This window comes from Ovis canadensis, chromosome 1, assembly GCF_042477335.2.
Source record: "Ovis canadensis isolate MfBH-ARS-UI-01 breed Bighorn chromosome 1, ARS-UI_OviCan_v2, whole genome shotgun sequence".
Lineage (NCBI taxonomy): Eukaryota > Metazoa > Chordata > Mammalia > Artiodactyla > Bovidae > Ovis > Ovis canadensis.
This window is the reverse complement of record NC_091245.1, coordinates 86,368,229-86,394,692: the sequence shown is the minus strand read 5'-3', so window position 1 is coordinate 86,394,692 and position 26,464 is coordinate 86,368,229. Positions and strand designations below refer to the sequence as shown.

Sequence of the window (26,464 nt, the reverse complement as noted above, 5' to 3'; positions counted from 1 at the left end):
TATAGTATCCAGGCTTCCATTTTGAGTTTATTTTTGTGTATGTTGTTCTGAGTTCATTCTTTTATATATATTTGCCTAGTTTTCCTAGCACCCCTTGTTGAAGAGACTGTCTTTTCTCCATTTTATATTCTTTCCTCATTTGTCATAGATTGGTTGACCGGAGGTGCATGGCTTTATCTCTGAACTTTCCATCTTGTTCCATTGATCTGTATTTTTGTTTTTGTACCAGCACTGTACTGTTTTGATGACTGTAGCCTTGTAGTGTAGTTTGAGTCAGGGAGCCTGATTCCCCCAGCTCTCTTTTACTCTCTCTAGAGTGCTTTGGCTATTTGGGGTCTTTCATGTTACCATACAGATTAAAAAGATTTTTGTTCAATTCTGTGAAAAATACCTCTGGGGATTTGATAGAGATTGCACTGAATCTGTAGATTGCTTTGGGTAGTATAATCATTTTTACAATATTTATTCTTCCAGCCCAAGAACATGGTTTTTCTCTCTGTTTTTGTCAACTTTGATTTATTTTATCAGCATCTTATAGTTTTCAGAATACATATCTTTTTTGCCTCTTTAGGTAGATGTATTCCTAGATATTTTATTCTTTTTGATGTGATGTAACATGGGCTTGTTTTCTTAATTTCTCTTTCTGATTTTCTGTTGCTGCTGCTGCTGCTGCTAAGTCGCTTCAGTCGTGTCTGACTCTGTGCGACCCCATAGACGGCAGCCCACTAGGCTCCTCTGTCCCTGGGATTCTCCAGGCAAGAACACTGGAGTGGGTTGCCATTTCCTTCTCCAATGGATGAAAGTGAAAAGTGAAAGTGAAGTCGCTCAGTCGTGTCCGACTCTCAGCGACCCCATGGACTGTAGCCCACCAGGCTCCTTGGTCCATGGGATTTTCCAGGCAAGAGTACTGGAGTGGGGTGCCATTGCCTTCTCCACTTTTGTTGCTAGTATATAGGAATTCAACTTTTTTTATCCAGCAACTTTACCAAATTTATTGATGAGCTCTAGTAGTTTTCTGGCAGCATCTTTAGGATGTCCAATGTGTAGTATCATGTCATTTGCAAACAGTGTCAGTTTAACTTCTTATTTTCCAATTTGGATTCCTTTTATTTCATTTTCCTCTCTGATTTCCATGAATAGGACATCCAAAACTCTGTTGAGTAAAAGTGGTGAGAATGGATATTCTTGTTCTGCTCTTGATCTTAGAGGAAATGCTTTCAGTTTTTCACTGCTGAGAATGATGTTAGCTGTGAGTTTGTCGTTTGTGGTCTTTATTATGTTGAAGTTTGTTTTCTCTATTCCCACTTTCTGGAGAGTTTTTATCATAAATAGGTGTTGACTTTTGTCAAAAGCTTTTTTCTTGCTAAATCTGGCTAAAGGTTTATCAGTGTTGTTTATCTTTTCAAAGAACTAGCTTTTAGTTTTAGGTTAGGTTGTTCATTTGAGAGTTTTTTTGTTTCCTAAGGTAAGATTGTTCTGTTATAAACTTCCTTCTTAGAACTGCCTTTGCTGTGTCCTGTGGGTTTTGGGTTCTGAGGTTTTCCTTGTCATTTGTTTCTAGGTATTTTTTAAATTTCTTCTTCAATTTCTTCAGTGATCTATTGATTGTTTAGTAACATATTGTTTAGCCTCCATGTATTTGTGTTTTTTACAGTTTTTTTCTTGTAATTAATTTCTAATCTCATAGCACTGCGGTTAGAAAAAATGCTTGAAATGATTTCGGTTTTCTTAAATTTACCAAGGCTTGATTTGTGGCTCAACATGTGATCTACCTGGAAAATGTTCCATGTGCATGTTAGAGGAAAGTGTATTCTGTTGCTTTCATATGGGATGGTCTATAAATATAAATTAAGTTCATCTGGTCTAACCTATCATTTAAGGCTTGTGCGTCCTTACTGATTTTGTCTGAATGATCTGTCCATTGGTCCCTTATGTTTTCTTCTGGTTAGTTTTACAGTTTCAGATCTTACATTTTAAGTCTTTAATCCATTTTGAATTAATTTTTGTGAGTAATGAAAGATAGTGGTCCAATTTTATTCTGCTGCATGTGGTTAGCCAGCTTTCCTGATACTGTTTAGGAGACTATACTTTCCTTATTGAATGTTCTTGTCAAATATCTATAAATAAATTTATAAATAAATACATTTATGGGCTCTTGACTCTGTTCCATTGATTTATATATTTGTACTTATGCTAATACTGTATATTTTGATTGCTATAGTTTTGTTGTATAGTTTGAAATCCATAAATGTGATGCCTCCAGTTTTGTTCTTTTGTATCAAGATTTATTTGGCTGTTTGAGGTCTTTTGAAGGTCCATACTATTGGATTGTACCTCACAGACCTGAAAGCCTTGTACTTGTCTAGCCTTGAGACAAGAGAAAGAGCCTGGAGTCAGCAACAGAGACATCAGTGGTTTAATGGGTAGAGGGATTTACACAGCTAAAGCAAGGTCCTGGAGCAATATCCTACTATGTGCAGCACTTGGTGGGCAGGACATGGGGGTAGTCTTTGCTCCTGGGATGAGGGTTATCAGTTACAGTGGGAATTGACATCAGGTTGGGTTATTGATTACCAGGGAAACTAGCAGAAGGACACACCCTCACCACCCCTTTGATAGTCTATTAGGGTGGAGATATTCTGATCTAAAGATTAGAACAATCTCTGAGTGGGCGAGGGCAAGTATATAAGAAAGTCTGTCATGTGAGTAGGGTGTAGATGAAGCAGGCACTGGTCAAGCAGGGTGTGTACAGAAAGCAGGAGATCAAGCCATCTTGGGTGGCCTAATCACACACATACACGTTTTAGGACTTTATTTTTTCTGATTCTTTGAAAAATGCCGTTGGAATTTTTCCAAGAATTGCATTGAGTCTATAGATGTCTTTGGGTCATATGGTATTTTAACAATATTAATTCTTCCAATCCATGAGCTTGTGATATCTTTTCATTTATTTATGTCTTCTTTAGTTCTTACATCAATGTCTTACAGTTTTTGATTGTCTTTTACCTCTTTGGTTAACTTTAAAGTGTTTTATTGATGCTATTATGAATGGAATTTTCTAAATTTCCATTTTAGATATTTCATTGTTAGTTAATAGAAATTCAACTGATTCTTGAATGCTGATTGTATATCCTGCAACTTTACTCATTTCATTGACTAGTTCTAACAGTTTTTTTTGTGGAGTCTTTAGGTTTTTTTTTTTTAATATTATAAAATCATGTTATTCCAAACAGGGACAATTTTATTTTCTTTCCAATTTGTAAGCCTTTTGTTTCTTTCACTTGCTTAATTGCTGTGGCTAAAACTTTCACTAATATGTTGAGCAGGAGTGGTGAGAGTGGTCATCATCATCTTGTTCCTGATTTTAAGGAAAAGCTTAAAAACATCTACTTCTGCTTCATTGACTATGCTAAAACCTTTGACTGTGTGGATTACAACAAACTGGAAAATTCTTAAAGAGATGGGAATACCAGATCACCTTACCTGCCTCTTGAGAAACCTGTATGCAAGTCAAGAAGCAACAGTTAGAACCAGATGTGGACCAACGGACTGATTCCAATTTGGGAAAGGAATATGTCCAGGCCGTATATCGTCAACCTGCTTATTTATGCAGATTACATCATGCAAAATGCTGGGATGGATAAAGCACAAGCTGGAATCAAGATTGCTGGGAGAAATATCAATAACCTCAGATATGCAGATGACACCACCCTAATGGCAGAAAGCAAAGAGCCTCTTGATGAAGGTGAAAGAAGAGAGTGAAAAAGCTGGCTTAAAACTCAACATTCAAAAAACTAAGATCATGGCATCCAGTTCCATCACGTCATGGCAAATAGATGGGGAAACAATGGAAACAGTGACAGATTTTATTTCCTTGGGCTCCAAAATCACTGCAGATAGTGACTTTAGCCATGAAATTAAAAAACACTTGCTCCTTGGAAGAAAAGCTATGGTAAATTTAGACAGCATATCAAAAAGCAGAGACATTACTGCAACAAAAGTCCATCTAGTCAAAGCCATGGTTTTTCCAATGGTCATATATGGATGTGAGAGGTGGACCATAAAGAAAGCTGAGCACCAAAGAATTGATGCTTTTGAACTGTGATATTGGAGAAGACTCTTGAGAGTCCCTTGAACTGCAAGGAGATCAAACCAGTCAATCCTAAAGGAAATCAGTTCTGAATATTCATTGGAATGACTGACGCTGAAGCTGAAGCTCCAATACTTTGCACCTGATGTGAAGAGCCAACTCATTGGAAGAGACCCTGAAGCTGGGAAAGACTGAAACCTGGAGAAGAAGGGGTTGACAGAGGATGAGGTTGTTGGATGGCATCACTGACTCAATGGGCATGAGTTTGAGTAAGCTCCCATAAGATGGTGAAGGACAGGGAAGCCTAGCATGCTGCAGTCCATGGGGTTGCAAAGAGTCAGATATGACTGAATGACTGAACAACTAGAAATCATAAAGGATACTGAATTTTGTCAAGTGCTTTTGTGCATCTATTAAGATGATCTAATTGTTATCTTTTATTCTGTTAATGTGATGTGTCATATTTATTAATATGTGTGTGCTTAAACATCCTTGCATTCCAGAGATAAATCCCATTTAATGGGAGTATGGGAGAAGGAAATGGCAACCCACTCCAATGTTCTTGCCTGGAGAATCCCAGGGACAGCAGAGCATGGTGGGCTGCTGTCTGTGGTGTCACACAGAGTCAGACATGACTGAATTGACTTCACAGCAGCAGCAGTTGGAGTATGTGATCTTTTTAATATACCATTGAATTCTTTTTGAACTACAATAATAAATGTGCATTTGCTTAGAATGCCATCTCTACAAAACTTATGCTTCAGCAGATTATCAGCAGAGGTGTTGGTCTCAGGGCCCACTCACCTCTCCATCTTCTCCAAAATTACATGATTTACCAGGTTTATCATTAGTTATTACATTAAATTAGTTAACAGACCACTAATTTAGAATAGCCTCTGACACAAAATAAGGACTTGACAACCAGAATGTGTTATTATTTGTCACTATAATGTTGCTGCTGCTGCTGCGTCGCTTCAGTCGTGTCCAACTCTGTGCGACCCCATAGACGGCAGCCCACCAGGCTCCCCCATCCCTGGGATTCTCCAGGCAAGAACACTGGAGTGGGTTGCCATTTCCTTCTCCAATGCGTGAAATGAAAAGTGAAAGCGAAGTCGCTCAGTCATGTCCGACTAGTAGCGACGCTATGGACTGTAGCCTACCAAGCTCCTCTGTCCATGAGATTTTCTAGGCAAGAGTACTGGAATACCATTACCTTGATAAATTACAAACTATACAATTTGATGAAAGGTGAAGAAAGACCCTGGGTCTTTACCACTAGTGCCATCTGGGAAACCCTTGTTAAGTAGTTGGGATGATCCTCTGGAGGAGGGCGTGGTAACCCACTCCAGTATCTTGCTTGGAGAATTCCATGGACAGAGGAGCCTAGCGGGGTACCGTCCATAGGGTTGCAAAGAGTCAGATACAACTGAAGCCACTTAGCAGACACCTAACTACTTAATAGTATCTATTTGTTTTATAATACCATGGGCAAAGAGATGCTTTCTGAAATTTCCTGGATGCCTCAAAATTCTGAGTTATAGCACTGGAATAAGCCAGCGAAGTAGAGTGTGTTATTTGTTATCAATATGTTTTGCTCCTCTCTCCTTTGGACCCATCTGCAAAGGATTTCTCCCTGGCCCTCTCTCTATAGAATAAATCTTCCTACCTCATTGATGTCAGTTTTATGATGTGATATATTTGAAAACTTCCCATGTCAAGTGTTGTACCTGGGTGTTGGACTGGATTCCTCTCATTTACTCTCATTTACTTTACTCCTGTTATTGTTCCCTCTCTCCTGCATCATCAGTATGAGAGATAAGAAACTATAGCAACAACATCCCAAGACAGTGACTTCAATAAGATAGAAATCTATTTCTTATTCGTGTAATAGTAAGGCTTGCTTAAGCTGATAGGGTACCTCTGTTTCACAAAAGCCTTGAGAAATCCACTGGTTCTTTCTGTTCTCCAAGATGTTGTCCTCATGTACATAGTTGAAGCTGGGTCATTGCTTCATTTTTAAGGATGTGAAGTGGAGGTTGTACATATTTACTCTGTTCATAACTACCTGGCCCAAATCTAGACTAGTGTCTACATAAGCTCCTAGGGAAGTGTGGAAATGCGGTTTCTATTTGGGTGGCCATTTACCCAGGCAAAATGCAGAATGTGGATGTGACTGGGTTGTCACAAAACAAAAAAAGAGAATAGAGTCTGTTGAGCAGTAGTCTCAGTCACAATCAATTTTTGCATCTCTGTTGTATCATTCCCATAAATGTACAAAAACACTACAATTTCTTCCATTTAAAAATACACCCTTGACCATACCTCCTCTTCTAGTGACTGCCCATATCACTGCATTCTTTCACTGAAGCTCTTTTCTAAAGTGTCTATTTAAACTGTCATCACATCATCCATTTCTATTTTTCTTTTTTGCTATTTCACAAAACCAAGCCTTTTCTTCTGTCACAATTCAGTGCCTTTGTCTGAAAGTAAGAGTTGGTCTGTCAGTAACACATGCCAAATGGTGTGGAAGTCCGTGTAGACATTCTTTTTGTTTTTATAAAATTCTTTGTTATTGTGACATAAACAGCACAAATACAAAAAAGTATAAATAACATAAGCACAATTAGAAATTGTATCATTAACCCTAATGTGCTCACTACCAGGTTAAGAAATAGGCATTCTCCTTACTTTAAAACCCTTGTGTCCTCCCCAGTCATATGTCTCTACTTCCACCAAGAGTTAACCAATATACTGAATTTTCTGTAAACCAATTTTCTCCTTTTTCTTTATACTTTTAGCACCAAGTATGTATGTATAAGCAACATATTATTTGATTTTGCCTATTTTTGTACTGTATATGGTATTTAACATTCTACTTATTTACATTAAACTATGTTGATGTTTGTAACTGTATTCTATCCATTTTCTCTCATATAGTATACCAGTGTGTGAACATACATATATATATACATATTTTTTTTTATTTATCAGTTTCACAATTGTTGAACATTCGTGTTATTTCTAGATTTTTTCCATTATAAATAATGATGCAATAAGCTTTCTTGTCTTTTCAAATGAGTCAGCTCTTTGCATCAGGTGGCCAAAGTATTGGAGTTTCAGCTTCAGGATGGACTGGTTGGATCTCCTTGCAGTCCAAGGGACTCTCAAGAGTCTTCTCCAACACTACAGTTCAAAAACATAAATTCTTTGGTGCTCAGCTTTCTTTATAGTACAACTCTCACATCCATACATGACCACTGGAAAAACCATAGCCTTGACTAGATGGACCTTTGTTGGCAAAGTAATGTCTCTGCTTTTTAATATGCTGGGAAAGATTGAGGGCAGGAGGAGAAGGGGACGACAGAGGATGAGATGGTTGGATGGCATCACTGACTCGATGGACATGGGTTTCGGTGGACTCCAAGAGTTGGTGATGGACAGGGAGGCCTGGTGTGCTGCGGTTCATGGGGTCACAAAGAGTCGGACATGACTGAGCGACTGAACTGAAGCTTTCTTGTATATGTCTCCTGGTGTACATGAATAAGACTTTCTCTAGGAATATAGGGCATATACACAGGAATGGAATTGCTGCTTTGTATTTACTTTTACTAGGTAACATCAAAGTATTTTCCAAAATTTTTGTACCATTTGTTTTCACCAGTGATGGATTAAAATTACTCTTGCTCTATGTGCTTGCAAGTAGTTGTTATTATCTGACTAGAATTTTGGAGAATTTTGTGAATATTAAATAGAATATTATTGTAATTTTAATTTGAATGATTTTGAAAGTTTTTTTGTTAGACCCCATTCTGACCTGAAACTTTATAAGCTTTCTTTTCAGTGACTTCTGAAGCAATGATCTGCATGTTCCAACCCCAGTAGTCCATTCTTACATCTCAGCTTACTTGACCTCTCAGTTGTGTTTGATTTGGTTGATCACTCCATCCTTAAAATATCTGCTTTACTTGACTTCTTTCTTGTTGTTCAGTCACAAAGTTGTGTCAGACTCTTTGTGATCCCATGGACTGCAGCACTCCAGGCTCCTTTGTCCTCCACTGTTTCCTGGAGTTTGTTCAAATTCATGTCCATTGAGTTGATGATCCTATATAACCATCTCATCCTCTGCCTTCTCTTTTTGCCTTCAATCTTTCTTAACATCACGACATTTACCAGTGAGTTAGCTCTTTGCATCAGGTGACCAATGTATTGGAGCTTCCACTTCAGCCTCAGTCCTTCCAGTGAATATTCAGGACTCATTTCCTTTAGGATGGACTGATTGGATCTCCTTGCAGTCCAAGGGACTCTCAAGAGTCTTCTCCAACACCACAGTTCAAAAGCATCAGTTCTTCCAATGAATATTCAGGACTAGAGGGCAGAAACTGATTTCTGCACCATTACATTACTAGTATGTAGCCCAGGGCCCTGGACTTTAATTCACTAATTCAACCACCACTTAGGGAACACTGTTATCTCCCCTGACCAAGGTGCTAGGTTTATCGATGCATAAGAGAGACCAGTTTGATGCTTTTATTAGGCTTACCTTCTAGAGGAAAAAGCATGCAATAGAAATGAACTAATTAAGATTGTGCTACATATTAGGGAGGAAGCCATGGAAAGAGCCAAGGAGAAATGTTCTAGGCAGGGGGAAAATAAAAAAACAAAGGTACTGAGGTGAGATAGTGCTTGGAAAGAGGGTGCTCAATGAATGAATAAATGAAGATCGGAAAACTAAGAAGCAGAGAAAAGACTTGTTCACTATGATTGCCTGGAAAATCCCATGGACAGAGGAGCCTGGCGGGCTTTAGTCCATGGGATTGCAAACAGTAGGACACAACTGAGCAACTAACACACACACACTATGATTGACAAGTAATGGAACCTAGCTCCAATTTGGCCCTTTTCCTACTGAACCACACTGCCTCAACATTTAGCAAAAATGTATAGTCTTAGCAAAATCACGTATAATAACTGAAAATGAAGTGAAATGCAAAATTTGTTAGAGTTCAGATTTTTAAAAAGAAAACTGACATTTGAAGTCAGTGTAAATAATAGAGAAAGAAATGAAAACATATAAAATGCTACTCTTGAATTTTGACTCAGATTAAGTAAGTGCACAGTGTAACCTGAGAGAACTTGAAATAAGATAGAGAAAAAAACTTTAAGCATTTATTCCTTATTTACTGTGTGGCAGACACTATGTTGCATAACTAGGACATCATCCCTGCATGGAGTGTTTAGATTTTTCATGAAAGAGATTAGTCTAATATTTGAGAATTCTCTAAATAGCTTGAGAATTTAAGACTAAAACCTCCTTTTGGGATATTATATTAAATCAATACATGAATGTGCTATTAGAAATTATTTGGTCTAGTACAAGTACTAAGGATATTGTCAATCTTCATTAACAGGAAGTGAGATATGAAACATAACCTTTGGGTTTTTGGTCTTTGTACAGAGTTATGCTTTTACTTATCAAGTGTTTACATTTGACCATCTAATTCTATTTTATGTTTTATCAGATGATTGACATAGGGGAGAGCATAGCTATTCCAGATGACATTACTGAACAGGAAAAACGTTCTGGAAATTGGTGGAAGCGCTTGGTGGCAGGAGGGATAGCTGGTGGAGTTGCAAGGACGTGTACGGCACCTTTTGACCGCTTGAAGGTCATGATGCAGGTAGTTTGCACTTTAGCCCTTAAGCATTAAACTAACTTGAAAAAAATCTTGTTAATTTTCAAAAGAAATGTTTTGGCACATTTCAAACTACTTCTCCCTGAAGTTTTACATTTTTTATGAAAACATAAATTTTCTTATTTTCAATATTAAAAGATGCCTTAATTTCCTTTCAGATGCTTTTAAAATTAATTTGTATTTGAAATAATAATAGAACCACTCTTAGAAATTTTTTCTCAGGATTATAACTAAATCTATGAATGAAGTGTTAAGACATACAATTAGTCTAACTTACTAGGTGTCTTGAGCCCCTGAAACTTAACATAATAGCATGGTTCTAATCTACTTAAGTACTAATAGTATTTCTAAGAATTGGAAAATAAGTTACTAGGAGTGTGTTACTGACTAATACCTGTTTAGAGGTAATACTTCATAATTTTATTTTGCTGATTAATAGATTGTCAACAGTAGTTATAAAATAGTGCAGGTTTAGTTTTAATCTGTTAAGTGTCAATTAAAAGTTAATATTTGCCGATCTTCCCTGGAAGTCCAGTGGTTAAGATTCCCTACTTCCAGTTTAGGGGTGTGGGTTCGATCCCTGTTTGGGGAACTAAGATCCCACATGCCCTGTGGCTAAAAAAATTCTTTTTAAATTTAATATTTGCTAAATACTTTCTTTACAATAATACAAAATTAATAATACACAATCTCAGTAAGTAAGTGTGTGTTAGTCACTCAGATGCGTCCAACTCTTTGCAATCCCATGGACTACACCCATCAGGCTCCTCTGTCCATGGAATTCTCCAGGCAAGAATACTGGCGTGGGTTGACCTGTCTTTCTCCAGGAGATCTTCCTGACCTTGGGATCAAATCTGCATCTCCTGCATTGCTGGTGGATTCTTTACTGTCTGAGCCACTAGGGAAGCCCAATTCACAATCTAGTAAATTTAAATTTGTAATTAAATTTACATACCTGGGTATTTTATTGTCCTTTTTTGGGTAACATAGGTGATATTTGATAATGGATTATGAATAGTATTTTTTGGTGCTATATGATGTTGTTTGTTTGTGACTCAGAAAATCTTATTTGGGGGGATTTTCTTGGTGGCCCAGTGATTAAGACTCTGCACTTGCAGTGTGGGGCGTGTGAGTTTAACCCCTGGTTGGACTAGGACCCCACATGCCACATGGCCAAAAAAAAATAAAGAATAAAAATTTTTGACTACTCAGAATTAAAGATAGGGGCCCTCAGAGAGGACAGCCTCCATCTCTGGGCAGTCTGCTCCTGTTTTTCTTTGGCTTGCTTCATTCTCTTGGTCAAAAGTTCATAACATTCTTGTTGCCTCTTCCTTATTTTCCTTAGTATGCTATTTCTTCAGAGTATTATGCCAGTATCTGTGTTGCAGGGCACATGGAGCAACAAAATACTGAATCTTGTGTACTGTGGTCCTGCGTTTCATACCTTCTTTGTTCAGGGGATTTCTGACAACATACTGGTGAACATCATCTTCTTTAGTGACTGAAAAGTTTGCGGATTTGGTTGTTTTTTTTTTTTTTTTGGCAGGGTTGGGGGTGGGGGTGGGGCGGGTGGGTGCATGTGTCCCAGAGAGTGAGGCACAGTAGTAGTAGGAATATCTCATTTTTGCAATAATCAAGTTGAGAACACTCACATTGGCATTCAGAGTGCAACTCTGAACAGATTTCACTTCCTTTCTCCGTTTCTCTTTAGTCTATAACAGGATTGCTTCTTCCTCAGTAGCAGTGGACATGGCCATGGGTCAAGCCACCGTGCTTAATTATAGCCACCACTGATTTGGCCCACATAACCCTCCCATTCTCCCAGAGCATCAGCAGCAACTTCTATGTCCATATGCTTCCCTCAAAAGGTAGGACATTTGTGTTCATCATTCACGTCAGTGAATGAGCAACAAGTGGCTGGGAAGGGAATGTTCAGCTTCATCTGGAGGCAGCTGATCACTTCCAAGATACTACGAAAATAAGCTGAATAGTTATAATTATACACTGTGAGTTAACTGGCATAAGACAGTAAGGCAAATAACCTATCATTCTTCTGTATGTTTGATTCTATATGTAACCTATATTGTATCCTGTGAGGTGACTAAACTCAGTTAGCTTTTAGAAAAGAACAGAAATTGAAAGATCTGTTTTGCAAGTAGAAATAGAAGAGCTGGCTTCCTCAGCGACCAGGCCTGGTAGAAAATTTAAAAATGAGGTGGAATGGAAAAATATGTGGATACCACACAGAGCTACATAGAAACAGAGACATATAAGGAGATGAAAAAATGGGAAAGGGACTCAGAGGGAAAATAAAGAGAATAAATATATATTTTAAGTGCCCATTGTTAATATGCTTAGTGCTGAATTAAAAGCATATTTTCTTATACTTCAGAACCTAACAGAAATGTAGACAACAAATCTATATACTGATGGTGCTGCTGAAAAATAATAATTATAACTTAGGAGTACTTGCCATGTGTCTAGATAGATGGGTATTGTGGAGATACAGAGTAGGAATTTTCTCCTAGGGGATGAAAATAGGTGAGTGGATTAGGGAGAATGAAAAAGAATAGAGTAAATAGTGGGGGTGTTTTCAGAAAGAGTGAAAAAAGAGAAAGATGTAAGGGGGCTGGATAGATAGAAGGGAGAAGAGGATGGGAGATTAAAAGAAAGAAAAGGAAAATAGAGAAGAAGATAAGTGAGAAAAAAGAGAAGCTATGATAGATGAAAAGGGGGTTAGAAATGGAAGAGAAGAGTAATCTAATGAGAGGAAAGAGGAGGCAAGATGCTGCCCTTTTTGTGCCACTCTGGCTTGGGTCTCATGGCTTTCATTCATACATGTATTTGACAGGAAGATGGGTTCACTAGAACTTGTCTCCTTTATTGATAGAGGTATTTCTCGGTGAGCTTCACACAACTGGAAAAGAACACTATGAACAAAAGAAGGATGTGTTCTGGGGTCCAGCCTCAGCAGAGTCCAGGGATACCCTCGGGATGAACGGTGGCGTTGGCAAACGAAAGAATGTCATGGGGAGACCAAACTTCGGTGAGCAAGGCCTATAACTTTATTTTCAAAAGGGGCTTTTACACCCTGACTTGTACATAGAGGAAAATGAAAGATGCAAAGTCATATAGAGTCAGCTCAAACATTCTAGCAGTTTTGCCCTTATAGAAACCAGGATTTTTTCTGCATACCTTTCCCATAAACAAGGGTCTTATGTTGTGTACAATATCTTCTGGCTTTGGAGGGCTGTTGACATTTTATGACCCTTTTTTGATAAAGGTTGATCAACCAGAAAACTTGTTTTCCCTTGAAATGTTTTTTCTTTATACCTCTAATCTGTGTCAGCCTCAGAAAGTACTAAACAGAGTTACATTCTCATGGAGCAAAGGTGCAGTGGGTTACAAAAAAGAACTTATTAGCTCAAAGGTCTGATGTGGTTAATACCAAGGCTACTACTTGTTTTTCTTACATTCCAACTATATTAACTAATGCACTCCCAGGTACACAATGGATAAGGAATATGGGAACTTGGCAGCAAGCATTGGCTCAACAATGAAACCCTTCACCGGTATTATTGTAATAAAACTCTTTCACCCCTCGAAGGGCTCTATATTTTTAGAATGCTTAGGCTTCCTGTGTCATGGTTTGTGAACAATCATATACATAGATGAAAGTATCTGGATAAAACTACCAAGCAAGCTAGAATGCTAACAGGGGAGTTTGAATTGAAATGCTCCTTTCATGCCCAGGAGACTTATCAGTTACAGCCCTAAATTGATTTTCTCCAGAGAAAGGTGGTTGGGGATAGCCCCCTGTTAATGTCAGAAGAGTTGGTGAAAGGCATAATATAGTAAACAATAGACAGACAGATTTTGGTTTGGGGTAGATGCTCGAGCAGGTCCAGGGAGTCCCTCAAGTCCTGATCCACCTTGTCTGTCAGGTTTCCTACACATGACCTTGTCATGGGTGGGATCTCCTGTGCTGGCTCCCAGCAGATGTGTGTTGTGTGGTGAGCAGTAGTTTACTGTAGTTTAAAAGCAGGTCTCTTGTAGAGTCAGAGAGCCCGAGGTTTTAATTCTGGCTTTGCTACTTACTTTATAGCTAGGAAAGTCATTTGATCTCTTTTAATTGGGTCTATAAAATGAGGATTATGATGCCAGGGTTATTGTAAGAATTTAAAAAATTTTATAAAGTGCTTTGCATTATACCTGTCATTGTAGTCTGCGCTTAAAATATGAGAGCTATCATTTTCGTGGAGAAATAAGATTAAGAAATAGCACTATTACTATTTTAGCAAAAACACATTCAACTTTCTACAGTCACTTATTTGGTCTTTTAAAAATTGTATTTTTTAAATAAAGTGAGTGTATGCTTACTAAGGGATATTTGGAAAGTAAAAAAGTAGAAAGTATAAAAATTATCTTTCTCACCGCCCAAAATGATCATTATTAACACTGAGTGAATTTCTTCTTGTCCTTTGTCCTATATAGTTTTTTACATAGTAGTGTTTACTTTATGAACACTGGACTGGCGATTCGTTTCATATGATATTATACATGTTTCAATGCCATTCTCCCAAATCATCCCACCCTCTCCCTCTCTCACAGAGTCCAAAAGACTGTTCTATTTATCTGTATCTCTTTTGCTGTCTCGCATACAGGGTTATCATTACCATCGTTCTAAATTCCATATATATGTATTAGTATATTGTATTGGTGTTTTTCTTTCTGGCTTACTTCACTCTGTATAATAGGCTCCAGTTTCATCCACTTCATTAGAACTGATTCAAATGTATTCTTTTAAATGGCTGAGTAATACTCCATTGTGTATATGTACCACAGCTTTCTTATCTATTCATCTGCTGATGGACATCTAGGTTGCTTCCATGCCCTGGCTATTATAAACAGTGCTGTGATGAACATTGGGGTACACGTGTCTCTTTCAATTCTGGTTTCCTCGGTGTGTATGCCCAGCAGTGGGATTGCTGGGTTGCATGGCAGTTCTATTTCCAGTTTTTAAAGGAATCTCCAGACTGTTCTCCATAGTGGCTGTACTAGTTTGCATTCCCATCAACAGCGTAAGAGGGTTCCCTTTTCTCCCCACCCTCTCCAGCATTTATTGCTTATAGACTTTCAGATAGTAGCCATTCTGGCTGGCATGAAATGGTACCTCATTGTAGTTTTGATTTGCGTTTCTCTGATAATGAGTGATGTTCAGCATCTTTTCCTGTGTTTGTTAGCCATCTGTATGTCTTCTTTGGAGAAATGTCTGTTTAGTACCTTGGCCCATTTTTTGATTGGGTAGTTTATTTTTCTGGAATTGAGCTACAAGAGTTGCTTGTATATTTTTGAGATTAATTCTTTGTCAATTGCTTCATTTGCTCTTATTCTCCCATTCTGAAGGTTGTCTTTTCACCTTGTTTAGAGTTTCCTTTGTTGTGCAGAAGCTTTTAAGTTTAATTAGGTCCCATTTGTTTATTTTTGGGTTTATTTCCAATATTCTGTGAGGTGGGTCATAGAGGATCCTGCTGTGATTTCGGGGAAGGCAATAGAACCCCACTCCAGTACTCTTGCCTGGAAAATCCCATGGACGGAGGAGTCTGGTAGGCTACAGTCCATGGGGTCACGAAGAGTCAGAAATGACTGAGCGACTTCACTTTCACTTTTCATGTTCATGCATTGGAGAAGGAAATGGCAACCCACTCCAGTGTTCTTGCCTGGAGAATCCCAGGGATAGGGGAGCCTGGTGGACTGCTGTCTATGGGGTCGCCCAGAGTCGGACACGACTGAAGTGACTTAGCAGCAGCAGCAGCTGTGATTTATGTCAGAGATTGTTTTGCCTATGTTCTCCTCTAGGAGTTTTGTATTTTCTGGTCTTACATTTAGATCTTTAATCCATTTTGAGTTTATTTTTGTGTATGGTGTTAGAAAGTGTTCTAGTTTCATTCTTTTACAAGTGGTTGGCCAGTTTTCCCAGCACCACTTGTTAAAGAGATTGTCTTTTCTCCATTGTATATTCTTGCCTCCTTTGTCAAAGATAAGGTGTTCATAGGTGTGTGGATTTATCTCTGGGCTTTCTATTTTGTTCCATTGATCTATATTTCTGTCTTTGTGCCAGTACCATACTGTCTTGATGACTATGGCTTTGTAGTAGAGCCTGAAGTGAGGCAGGTTGATTCCTCCAGTTCCATTCTTCTTTCTCAAGATTGCTTTGGTATACGAAGTTTCTTGTATTTCCATGCAAATTGTGAAATTATTTGTTCTAGTTCTGTGAAAAATACCATTAGTAGCTTGATAGGGATTGCATTGAATCTATAGATTGCTTTGGGTAGTATACTCATTTTCACTATATTGATTATTCTGATCCATGAACACAGTATATTTCTCCATCTATTTGTGTCCTCTTTGATTTCTTTCACCAGTGTTTTAAAGTTTTCTATATATAGGTCTTTAGTTTCTTTAGGTAGATATATTCCCAAGTATTTTATTCTTTTCGTTGCAGTGGTGAATGGAATTGTTTCCTTAATTTCTCTTTATATTTTCTCATTATTAGTGTATAGGAATGCAAGGGATTTCTGTGTGTTGATTTTATATCCTGCAACATTACTGTAGTCATTGATTAGCTCTAGTAATTTTCTGTTGGAGTCTTTAGGGTTTTCTATGTAGAGGATCATGTCATTTGCAAACAGTGAGAGTTTTACTTCTTCTTTTCCAATCTGGATTCCTTTTATTTCTTTTTCTGCTCTGATTGCTGTGGCCCAAACTCCCAAAACTATGTTGAATAGTAGTGGTGAGAGTGGGCACCCTTGTCTTGTTCCTGACTTCAGGGGAAATGCTGTCAATTTTTCACCATTGAGGATAATGTTTGCTGTGGGTTTGTCATATATGGCTTTTATTATGTTGAGGTATGTTCCTTCTATTCCTGCTTTCTGGAGAGTTTTTATCATAAATGGATGTTGAATTTTGTCAAAGGCTTTCTCTGCATCTATTGAGATAATCATATGGCTTTTATTTTCAATTTGTTAATGTGGTGTATTACATTGATTGATTTGCAGATATTAAAGAATTCTTGCATCCCTGGGATAAAGCCCACTTGGTCATGGTGTATGATCTCTTTAATGTGTTGTTGGATTCTGATTGCTAGAATTTTGTTAACGATTTTTGCATCAATTTCATCAGTAATATTGGCCTGTAGTTTTCTTTTTTTGTGGCATCTTTGTGAGGTTTTGGTATTAGGGTTATGGTGGCCTCATAGAATGAGTTTGGAAGTTTACCTTCCTCTGAAATTTTCTGGAAGACTTTGAGTAGGGTAGGTGTTAGCTCTTCTCTAAATTTTTGGTAGAATTCAGCTGTGAAGCCGTCTGGACCTGGGCTTTTGTTTTCTGGAAGATTTCTGATTACAGTTTCAATTTCTGTGCTTGTGATGGGTCTGTTAAGATTTTCTATTTCTTCCTGGTTCAGTTTTGGAAAATTGTACTTTTCTAAGAATTTGTCCATTTCTTCCAAGTTGTCCCGTTTACTGGCATATCATTGCTGATAGTAGTCTCTTATGATCCTTTGTATTTCTGTGTTGCAGATGATACAACACAGATGATCTCTCCATTTTCATTTCTAATTTTATTGATTTGATTTTTCTCCCTTTGTTTTTTGATGAGTCTGGCTAATGGTTTATTGATTTTATTTATCCTCTCAAAGAACCATCTTTTGGCTTTGTTAGTTTTTGCTATGGTCTCTTTTCTTTCTTTTGCGTTTATTTCTGCCTTAATTTTTAAGATTTCTTTCCTTCTACTAACCCTGGGGTTCTTCATTTCTTCCTTTTCAAGTTGCTTTAGGTGTAGAGTTAGGTTATTTATTTGACTTTTTTCTTGTTTCTTGATGTATGTCTGTATGGCTATGAACCTTCCCCTTAGCACTGCGTTTACAGTGTCTCACACTGGTTGGGTTGTTGTGCTTTCATTTTCATTTGTTTCTATACAAAAAGGATCTTCACGACCTGGATAATCATGATGGTGTGATCACTCATCTAGAGCCAGACATATTGGAATGTGAAATCAAGTGGGCCTTAGGAAGCATCACTACGAACAAAGCTATGGAGGTGATGGAATTCCAGTAGAGCTATTTCAAATCCTGAAAGATGATGCTGTGAAAGTGCTGCACTCAATATGCCAGCAAATTTGGAAAACTCAGCAGGGGCCACATGACTGTAAAAGGCCAGTTTTCATTCCAATCCCAAAGAAAGGTAATGCCAAAGAATGCTCAAACTACCACACAATTGCACTCATCTCACACGCTACTAAAGTAATGCTCCAAATTCTCCAAGCCAGGCTTCAGCAAAACGTGAACTGGTTCAAGCTGGTTTTAGAAAAGGCAGAGGAACCAGAGATCAAATTGCCAACATCCGCTGGATCATCGAAAAAGCAAGAGAGTTCCAGAAAAAACATCTATTTCTGCCTTATTGACTATGCCAAAGCCTTTGACTGTGTGGATCACTAGAAACTGTGGAAAATTCTGAAAGAGATGGGCATACCAGACCACCTGACCTGCCTCTTGAGACACCTGTATGCAGGTCAGGAAGCAACAGTTAGAATTGGACATGGAGCAACAGACTGGTTCCAAATAGGAAAAGGAGTTTGTCAAGGCTGTATGTTGTCACCCTGCTTATTTAACTTCTATGCAGAGTACATCATGAGAAACACTGGATGGAAGAAACACAAGCTGGAATCAAGATTGCCGGGAGAAATATCAATCACCTCAGATATGCAGATGACACCACCCTTATGGCAGAAAGTGAAGAGGAACTAAAAAGCCTCTTGATGAAAGTGAAAGAGGAGAGTGAAAAAGTTGGCTTAAAGGTCAACATTCAGAAAACGAAGATCATGGCATCTCGTCCCATCACTCCATGGGAAATAGATGGAGAAACAGTGGAAACAGTGTCAGACTTTATTTTGGGGGGCTCCAAAATCACTGCAGATATTTATTGCAGCCATGAAATTAAAAGACGCTTACTCTTTGGAACGAAAGTTATGACCAACCTAGATAGTATATTGAAAAGCAGAAACATTACTTTGCTGACTAAGGTCCGTCTAGTCAAGGCTATGGTTTTTCCTGTGGTCATGTATGGATGTGAGAGTTGGACTGTGAAGAAGGCTGAGCGCCGAAGAATGGATGCTTTTGAACTGTGGTGTTGGAGATGACTCATGAGAGTCCCTTGGACTGCAAGGAGATCCAACCAGTCCATTCTGAAGGAGATCAGCCCTGGGATTTCTTTGGAAGGAATGATGCTAAAGCTGAAACTCCAGTACTTTGGCCACCTCATGGGAAGAGTTGACTCATTGGAAAAGACTTCGATGCTGGGAGGGATTGTGGGCAGGAGGAGAAGGGGACGACCGAGGATTAGATGGCTGGATGGCATCATTGACTTGATGGATGCGAGTCTGAGTGAACTCCGGGTGTTGGTGATGGACAGGGAGGCCTGGCATGCTGCCATTCTTGGGGTCGCAAAGAGTTGGACACAACTGAGCGGCTGAACTGATGCATATTTTGATTTCATCTGTGATATGTTGGTTATTCAGAAGCGTGTTGTTCAGCCTCCATATGTTGGAATTTTTAATAGCTTTTCTCCTATTCAGTTCAGTTTAGTCGCTCAGTGTCCGAGTCTTTGTGACCCCATGAATTCGAGCACACCAGGCCTCCCTGTCCATCACCAACTCACTGACTTTACCCAAACTCATGTCCATTGAGTTGGTGATGCCATCCAGCCATCTCATCCTCTGTCATCCCCTTCTCCTCCTGCCCCCAATCCCTTCCAGCATCAGGGTCTTTTCCAATGAGTCAACTCTTCGCATGAGGTGGCCAAAATATTGGAGTTTCAGTTTTAGCATCAGTCCTTCCAGTGAACACCCAGGACTGATCTCCTTTAGGATGGACTGGTTGGATCACCTTTCAGTCCAAGGGACTCTCAAGTGTCTTCTCCAACACCGCAGTTAAAAAGCATTAATTCTTTGGTGCTCAGCTTTCTTTACAGTCCAACTCTCACATCCGTACATGACCACTGGAAAAACCATAGCCTTGACTAAACGGACCTTTGTTGGCACTGTAATGTCTACTTTAAACATATCTAGGTTGGTCGTAACTTTCCTTCCAAGGAGTAAGGGTCTTTTAATTTCTTGGCTGCAATCACCATCTGCAGTGTTTTGGAGCCCCCCAAAATAAAGTGTGACACTGTTTCTACTCTTTCACCATTTATTTCTCATGAAGTGATGGGACCAGAGGACATGATCTTCGTTTTCTGAATGTTGAATTTTAAGCCAACTTTTTCACTCTCTGTTGGGAGCCATCATGAGGAACTCCGCCCATGGCAAAGGTCATGAGGAAGGAGGCTTCGGCACATGCAAAGGCGGGATCGAGCCTCAGGAAACCTCCTGTTCCCAAGTATCTACCCCCAAAACCAGAGTCTGTCTTATGCTTTCACCTATACCTCTGACCACAGGGGGCTCTCCCCCATCACCATTTCTCTCAGAGAAGTAGTTAACTTGCAGCTCCAGTTAATAAAAATTCCTGGGCGTGACAAGAGTGTTTCAACTTACACACTCCTCTGAAGTTTCTCTAGCCTGCCTAAGCAGGTTCTTCCGGCCACACGTGATTGTTTACAGCCTCCCAACCGTGAGAGGCATGAGATGCTTTAAAACTTTCTAAATACAGATTCTTTTGAGAAGTTATAAAATTATTAGTATAGTATTAGTGGGTTGATTAGAAATATATTGGTGAAGGGTTTTTCATTTGTTGAGCCAATATTTGCTGCTAAATCTCCATATTCCTTGCCCTTATAATGAATATAACTAGCATATAGGAGAAATAAGTATTAACCTTTAAGATTAATCGTGTTAAACCTTAGGCTAAGTAAATTCCTTTCTTGATTGTAACCCACTACACCCTCACCCTATAGGAATGCAACTTTATTTGGAGGGTGGCGCCTGGTTTAAAAAAAATCACTCCTGGAAAAAATAAGTTTTCTGGTTGACTGACTGTTATCAGAAAGGGCCATAAAATGTCAGCAGGCCTTATGGCCAAAGATGATGTAAAACCCATAAGACCTTTGCATAATTTTATATGAAGCACCTGATTGTGACAAGGGTCAAGTCTGCTGACCCCTGCATGACTCTGTATTCATCCCTATGTATAACAAAAAGTATATAAGCAAACCTGAAAAATAAAGAAATCAGATCAGTTTCTGGAAAGACTGATTCCCCCGTGTCATTCTTTCTTCCCCCTTCTGGCTGAATTCCCATCTGGAACGTGGGTACTCACCAAGCCTGCTAATTTTGCCTGGGCTTCTAAGATCGGACTGAGGAGGCCTCATGCCTCCTCTCCTTCGGGAGAATGGAAAGATGCCTGTGGCCTACATAGGTGGTGATTGGTATTCCACGTAAACCAAGTTATTCAGCCTCTTTTTCTCCACTAATTTTCCTACTACGCTATTCTTTTCTGATCTCTCTTTATATCTGTAATTAAATAAGTTTTTTCCTAGGACTCCGATTCCATCTCCCCTTCAAATTATCCTGGATCCACTGGGGCTGGACTCCGGCAACTCTCCTCTTTCACTTTCATCAAGAGCGTTTTAGTTCCTCTTCACTTTCTGCCATAAGGGTGGTGTCTGCATATCTGAGGTTATTGATATTTGTCCCGGCAATCTTGATTCCAGCTTGTGCTTCTTCCAGCCAGCGTTTCTCATGATGTACTCTGCATAGAAGTTAAATAAGCAGGGTGACAATATACAGCCTTGACGTACTCCTTTTCCTATTTGGAACCAGTCTGTTGTTCCATGTCCAGTTCTAACTGTTGCTTCCTGACCTGCATACAGGTGTCTCAAGAGGCAGGTCAGGTGGTCTGGTATGCCCATCTCTTTCAGAATTTTTTACAGTTTCTAGTGATCCACACAGTCAAAGGCTTTGGCATAGTCAATAAAGCAGAAATAGATGTTTTTCTGGAACTCTCTTGCTTTATCGATGATCCAGCGGATGTTGGCAATTTGATCTCTGGTTTCTCTGCCTTTTCTAAAACCAGCTTGAACATCTGGAAGTTCACGGTTCACATACTGCTAAAGCCTGGCTTGGAGAATTTTGAGCATTACTTTACTGGCGTGTGAGATGAATGCAATTGTTTGGTAGTTTGAGCATCCTTTGGCATTGCCTTTCTTTGGGGTTGGAATGAAAACTGGCCTTTTCCAGTATTGTGGCCACTGCTGAGTTTTCCAAATTTGCTGGCATATTGAGTGCAGCACTTTCACAGCATCATCGTCCAGGATTTGAAATAGCTCCACTGGAATTCCATTACCTCCACTAGCTTTGTTCATAGTGATGCTTTCTAAGGCCCCCTTGACTTCACATTCCAGGATGTCTGGCTCTAGGTGAATGATCACACCATCGTGATTATCTGGGTCTTGGAGATCTTTTTTGCACAGTTCTTCTATGTATTCTTGCCACCTCTTCTTAATATTTTTTGCTTCTGTTAGGTCCATACCATTTCTGTCCTTTATTGAGCCTATCTTTGCATAAAATGTTCCCTTAGTATCTCTAATTTTCTTGAAGAGATCTCTAGTCTTTCCCATTCTGTTGTTTTCCTCTATTTCTTTTCACTGATTGCTGAGGAAGGCTTTCTTATCTCTCCTTGCTATTATTTGAAATGCTGCATTCAGATGCTTAAGGTGAACTTAATGACCTTACTTTAACTTAATTATCCTAGTAAAGACCGTGTCTCTAAATAAGGTCTCTTTCAAAGACACTAAGGATCAGGACTTAAAGATATAAGTTTCGGCCTTCCCAGGTGGCGCTAGTGGTAAAGAATCTGCCCACCAATTCAGGAGACATAAGAAATGCAGGTTTGATCTCGGGGTCAGGAAGATGCCCTGGAGGAAGGCTTGGCAGCCCAGTCCAGTATTCTTGTCTGGACAATCCCATGGACAGAGGACCCTGATGGGCTACAGTCCTTAGGGTCACAAAGAGTTAGACACAACTGAAGTGACTTGACATGCATATGATTTCAGGGGACACACAATTCAACCAATAACACCTCTCTACCCAGGAGTATTGAAAGTTTGATGTATTTTTCATGCACTTCAATGCACTCTTTAATGAACCTGTAATATTTTAGCAGCAACAATACATCTTGTGTATGAAAAAATTCTCTGAAAACCAAGTTATACCTGTTTGTTTAATTCTTTTTTTTTAATTTTTATTTTTACTTTATTTTACTTTACAATACTGTATTGGTTTTGCCATACATTGACATGAATCCACCACGGGTGTACATGCGATCCATGTGTGAAATTAAAGTATGTATTTGGGGACAACAGCCAATTAATGTTATCAACTTTATATGTCTCTAAAGGAAAATGAAAATTATTTTGAAGATCATAAGTTTATACATATATGTATCATCATTTTGTTAGTCATATCAATGCTATATTACCAGCAAAATAAATTTTTAAATAGGTAAATTTGCTGTTTATTTCTAGATTCATAGTTTACAGTCAGGGAAAATGAAATTGCTGGATGGGTTTAAGCAGATGGTAAAAGAAGGTGGAATTCTTTCTCTTTGGCGAGGAAATGGTGTAAATGTTTTAAAAATTGCACCTGAGACAGCGCTCAAGGTTGGGACCTATGAACAGGTAAAATATTACTGTCTATGGAATTTTAGAAGACAGATTTTAAATTTTAAAAATTTTATACTTTTGTGAGAGAGAACATAAAACATTGCTGGAGTGTGCTCAAGCAATAGATGTGACTTTAAATATAAGTGACTTTAGTTATTCTTATTTATTTTTGATATTTTTATATTGCTTTTGTTTGCAAGAGATAGTCCCTGGACCATATTATAACTGTAATATAATCTATTCTATTGTCTATTAGTAGTTCTTTTAATTTCAGTTTCCCCACGTGAGAGACCCTCAAAAAACATTTCAGTATTGTTTTTACTTTTAATAATGTGAATATTTCTTTTAAAATTTGTTAATCTGAAAAAGAAACAAAGGCAAAACAAAAAACATTGTTCATCTGATTTAGGATTTTACTTTTGCTCAAATAATTCACTTTGAGATGAGCTATATTTATTTTCAAGTAATATAAATTATTAGCATCACATTAGAGTCTGAGTACACTGTGCATCCCCAGTTTTCCATTTTCAATGTAAATCTTATAGTAATTTTTTTCTTTAAACATTTAATAATACATAGCATTAATTTACTTCTTTTGTAGAACCTTGGTTTACAAAGTCAGATGACCTCAAAATTTTAAGAAAAGATCAAAAATAAATACTATCCTTTCTCAACCCAAATTGTTTAAAAGCAAATGAATGGTTGTATAGGATACTAGACTTAGTTGTAATGCACATCTTAAAAACATACATCACTTATATAAATTGGGATTTGCTTACTCATTCAAGAAATGTTTCTTTCAGCAACAGATGTTTCTTGAGCATTTAATGTGTTCTAGATCTTATTCGAGGTTCTGGGGATACAGCAGCAAACAAATCAGATGTTGATAAATGCCATGGAGAAAACAGGTGATAGAAACTGGAGACAGACAGAATTGACAACTCTTTCAAGGAGTTTGTCTGTGAAGAATTGAGAGAAATTGAGTGGTAACTATAGGAAGATGTGGGATAGAGGATTTTCTAAAAATGGAAGAAGCAACAGCATGTTTGTATACTTAGGAGAAAGATCCAGTAAAGAGGGGAACATTAATGACAGGATAGAGGAGAGAGTAGTGCAAGTAATGTAAATTATTACTATCCTTGAGTCTCTGAGAGGGTGAAAGAAGATGGGAACTAGTGCTCATGGAAGGGTTTGGCCTTGGGTAGGCACTTCACCCATAGTTCGAGGAGAAGCTCTACTCTGTGTGCACAGATGCAGGTGGGTTTCTTCAAATTAGGGTCTCTTTAAATTGCTGCCAGGAAGGCATTTTAGTGTTCATAATAGTTTTTAAAATGATAGTTGACTGACCTAAACTTGACATTCTCTTTCTTCAAAGTTTCTAAAGCAGTGACTCATAGCCAGTCAGGTCCACAGTCTCATATTGTTCAAGTATTATGATACTTGACGATTTGATGCTTTTCTTTCTACTAGTACCTCATCCCAAGCCACTGTGGCTAAAAATCTTAGTAATGGTAATGCCACAGCATACCATAAGTTACCATCATCCCATTTACCACTAGTAATCATGTGTTTGTTGCCTATGACTGGTGAGTGATTCAGTTCTAATAATATGAGCAGGCTTACCTTCTAGCAACACATTTCAAAAAAACAGCATTTGATTTTTGTTGATTTTAGCTATTGATTTCCTGTTTTCAATTTCATTGATTTCTATTCTAATTATTATTATTACTTTTCTTCTGCTTACCCTTGGCTTGATTTGCTCTTCTTTTTCTATTTTCCTAAGGTGGACACTTATTCATTTTCATCTTTCTTCTAATGTATACATTCAAAACTGTAAACTTCCCCTTAAGTACTGCTTCCCACTAATTTTGATAGTGTTTTTATTTTCATTTAGTTAAAATATTTTAAAATTTCTCTTGAGATTTCTTCTTTGACCAGTGTGTTACTTAAAAGAAGCATTTTGTTTAATCACCACATATTTTGGTATTTTCCAATTATTTTTCTATCATTCATTTCTAGTTTAATTCCTTTGTGGTCTGAGAAGCAGACATTGTTTGAGTTCTATTCTTTTAAATTTGTTAAGGTCTGTTTTATGGTCCAAAATATGGTCTGTCTTGGTGAGTGTTCCATGTGTTCTTGAGAAAAATGTGTAGTCTGCTGCTGTTGGATGAAGTAGTCAGTGGATGTCTGTTATTTCCAGTTTAGTAATGGTGTTATTTAGTTCAGCTATGTTATTACTGATATTCTGTCCACTGGAAATGTCCATTTCTAATAGAAGATGTTGAAATCTCCAACTATTATAATACATGCATCTATTTCTCTTTGCAGTTCTATCAGGACTATTATTTAAGGACTAATATGTCATTTTGTAGAGTTGACCCCTTTATCTTTATCCCTGATAACTTTCCTTGCTCTAAAGTCAGCTCTATCTGAAATTAATATCACTACTCCCACTTTATTTTGATTACTGTTAGCATGGTATATTTTTCTCCACTCATTTGCATTTAACATATGTGTCTTTAAAGTTGATTTCTTGTAGCCAACATACATTTGGATTTTGGTTTTTGATCCACTCTGACAGTCTTTAATTGGTAGATAGGACCACTTTTGAAGTGGTACCAAATGTTTAGGTTTGGATTCACCCAGAGGTGAATTGGAATTCATTGGAAGGACTGATGCAGTAAGACACAGAAGGAAGAAAAGCCAGTGTAAGTGTACATAAATGAGGGTTCAGCTGTAGGTGGTAGGGACTTGATTCTGCCAGAACTTGTAAGAAGTGGACAGAGTAGTCCCCAGGATTATCTGTCTGAGGAGAGGAGCTAAGGCATTTATCTACCAATTTCTTGTTGTTCAATTGCTAAGTTGTGACCAACTCTGCAACCCCATGAACTACATGATGCCTGCCAGACCCCTCTGTCCATGGGATTTCCCAGGCAAGAATACTAGAGTGGGTTGCCTTTTCCTTCTCCAGGGGCTGTTCCAGACCCCAAGGATGGAAGCCGTGTCTCCTTCATTGGCATGTGAGTT

General features: G+C 38.3%; 1 protein-coding gene across 2 annotated transcripts in view; it reads left to right on the top strand.

Moving 5' to 3' along the window:
- The window catches only part of LOC138445354 (mitochondrial adenyl nucleotide antiporter SLC25A24-like), an 86,312-nt gene that overhangs the window by 39,011 nt on the left and 20,837 nt on the right, over positions 1-26,464 (top strand). For both annotated transcript variants that reach the window (XM_069599284.1, XM_069599294.1), the window contains 2 exons: positions 9,610-9,768; positions 23,300-23,452. In XM_069599284.1, the coding sequence (XP_069455385.1) occupies positions 9,610-9,768; positions 23,300-23,452 (312 nt within the window). The remainder of the gene's footprint in view (positions 1-9,609; positions 9,769-23,299; positions 23,453-26,464) is intronic.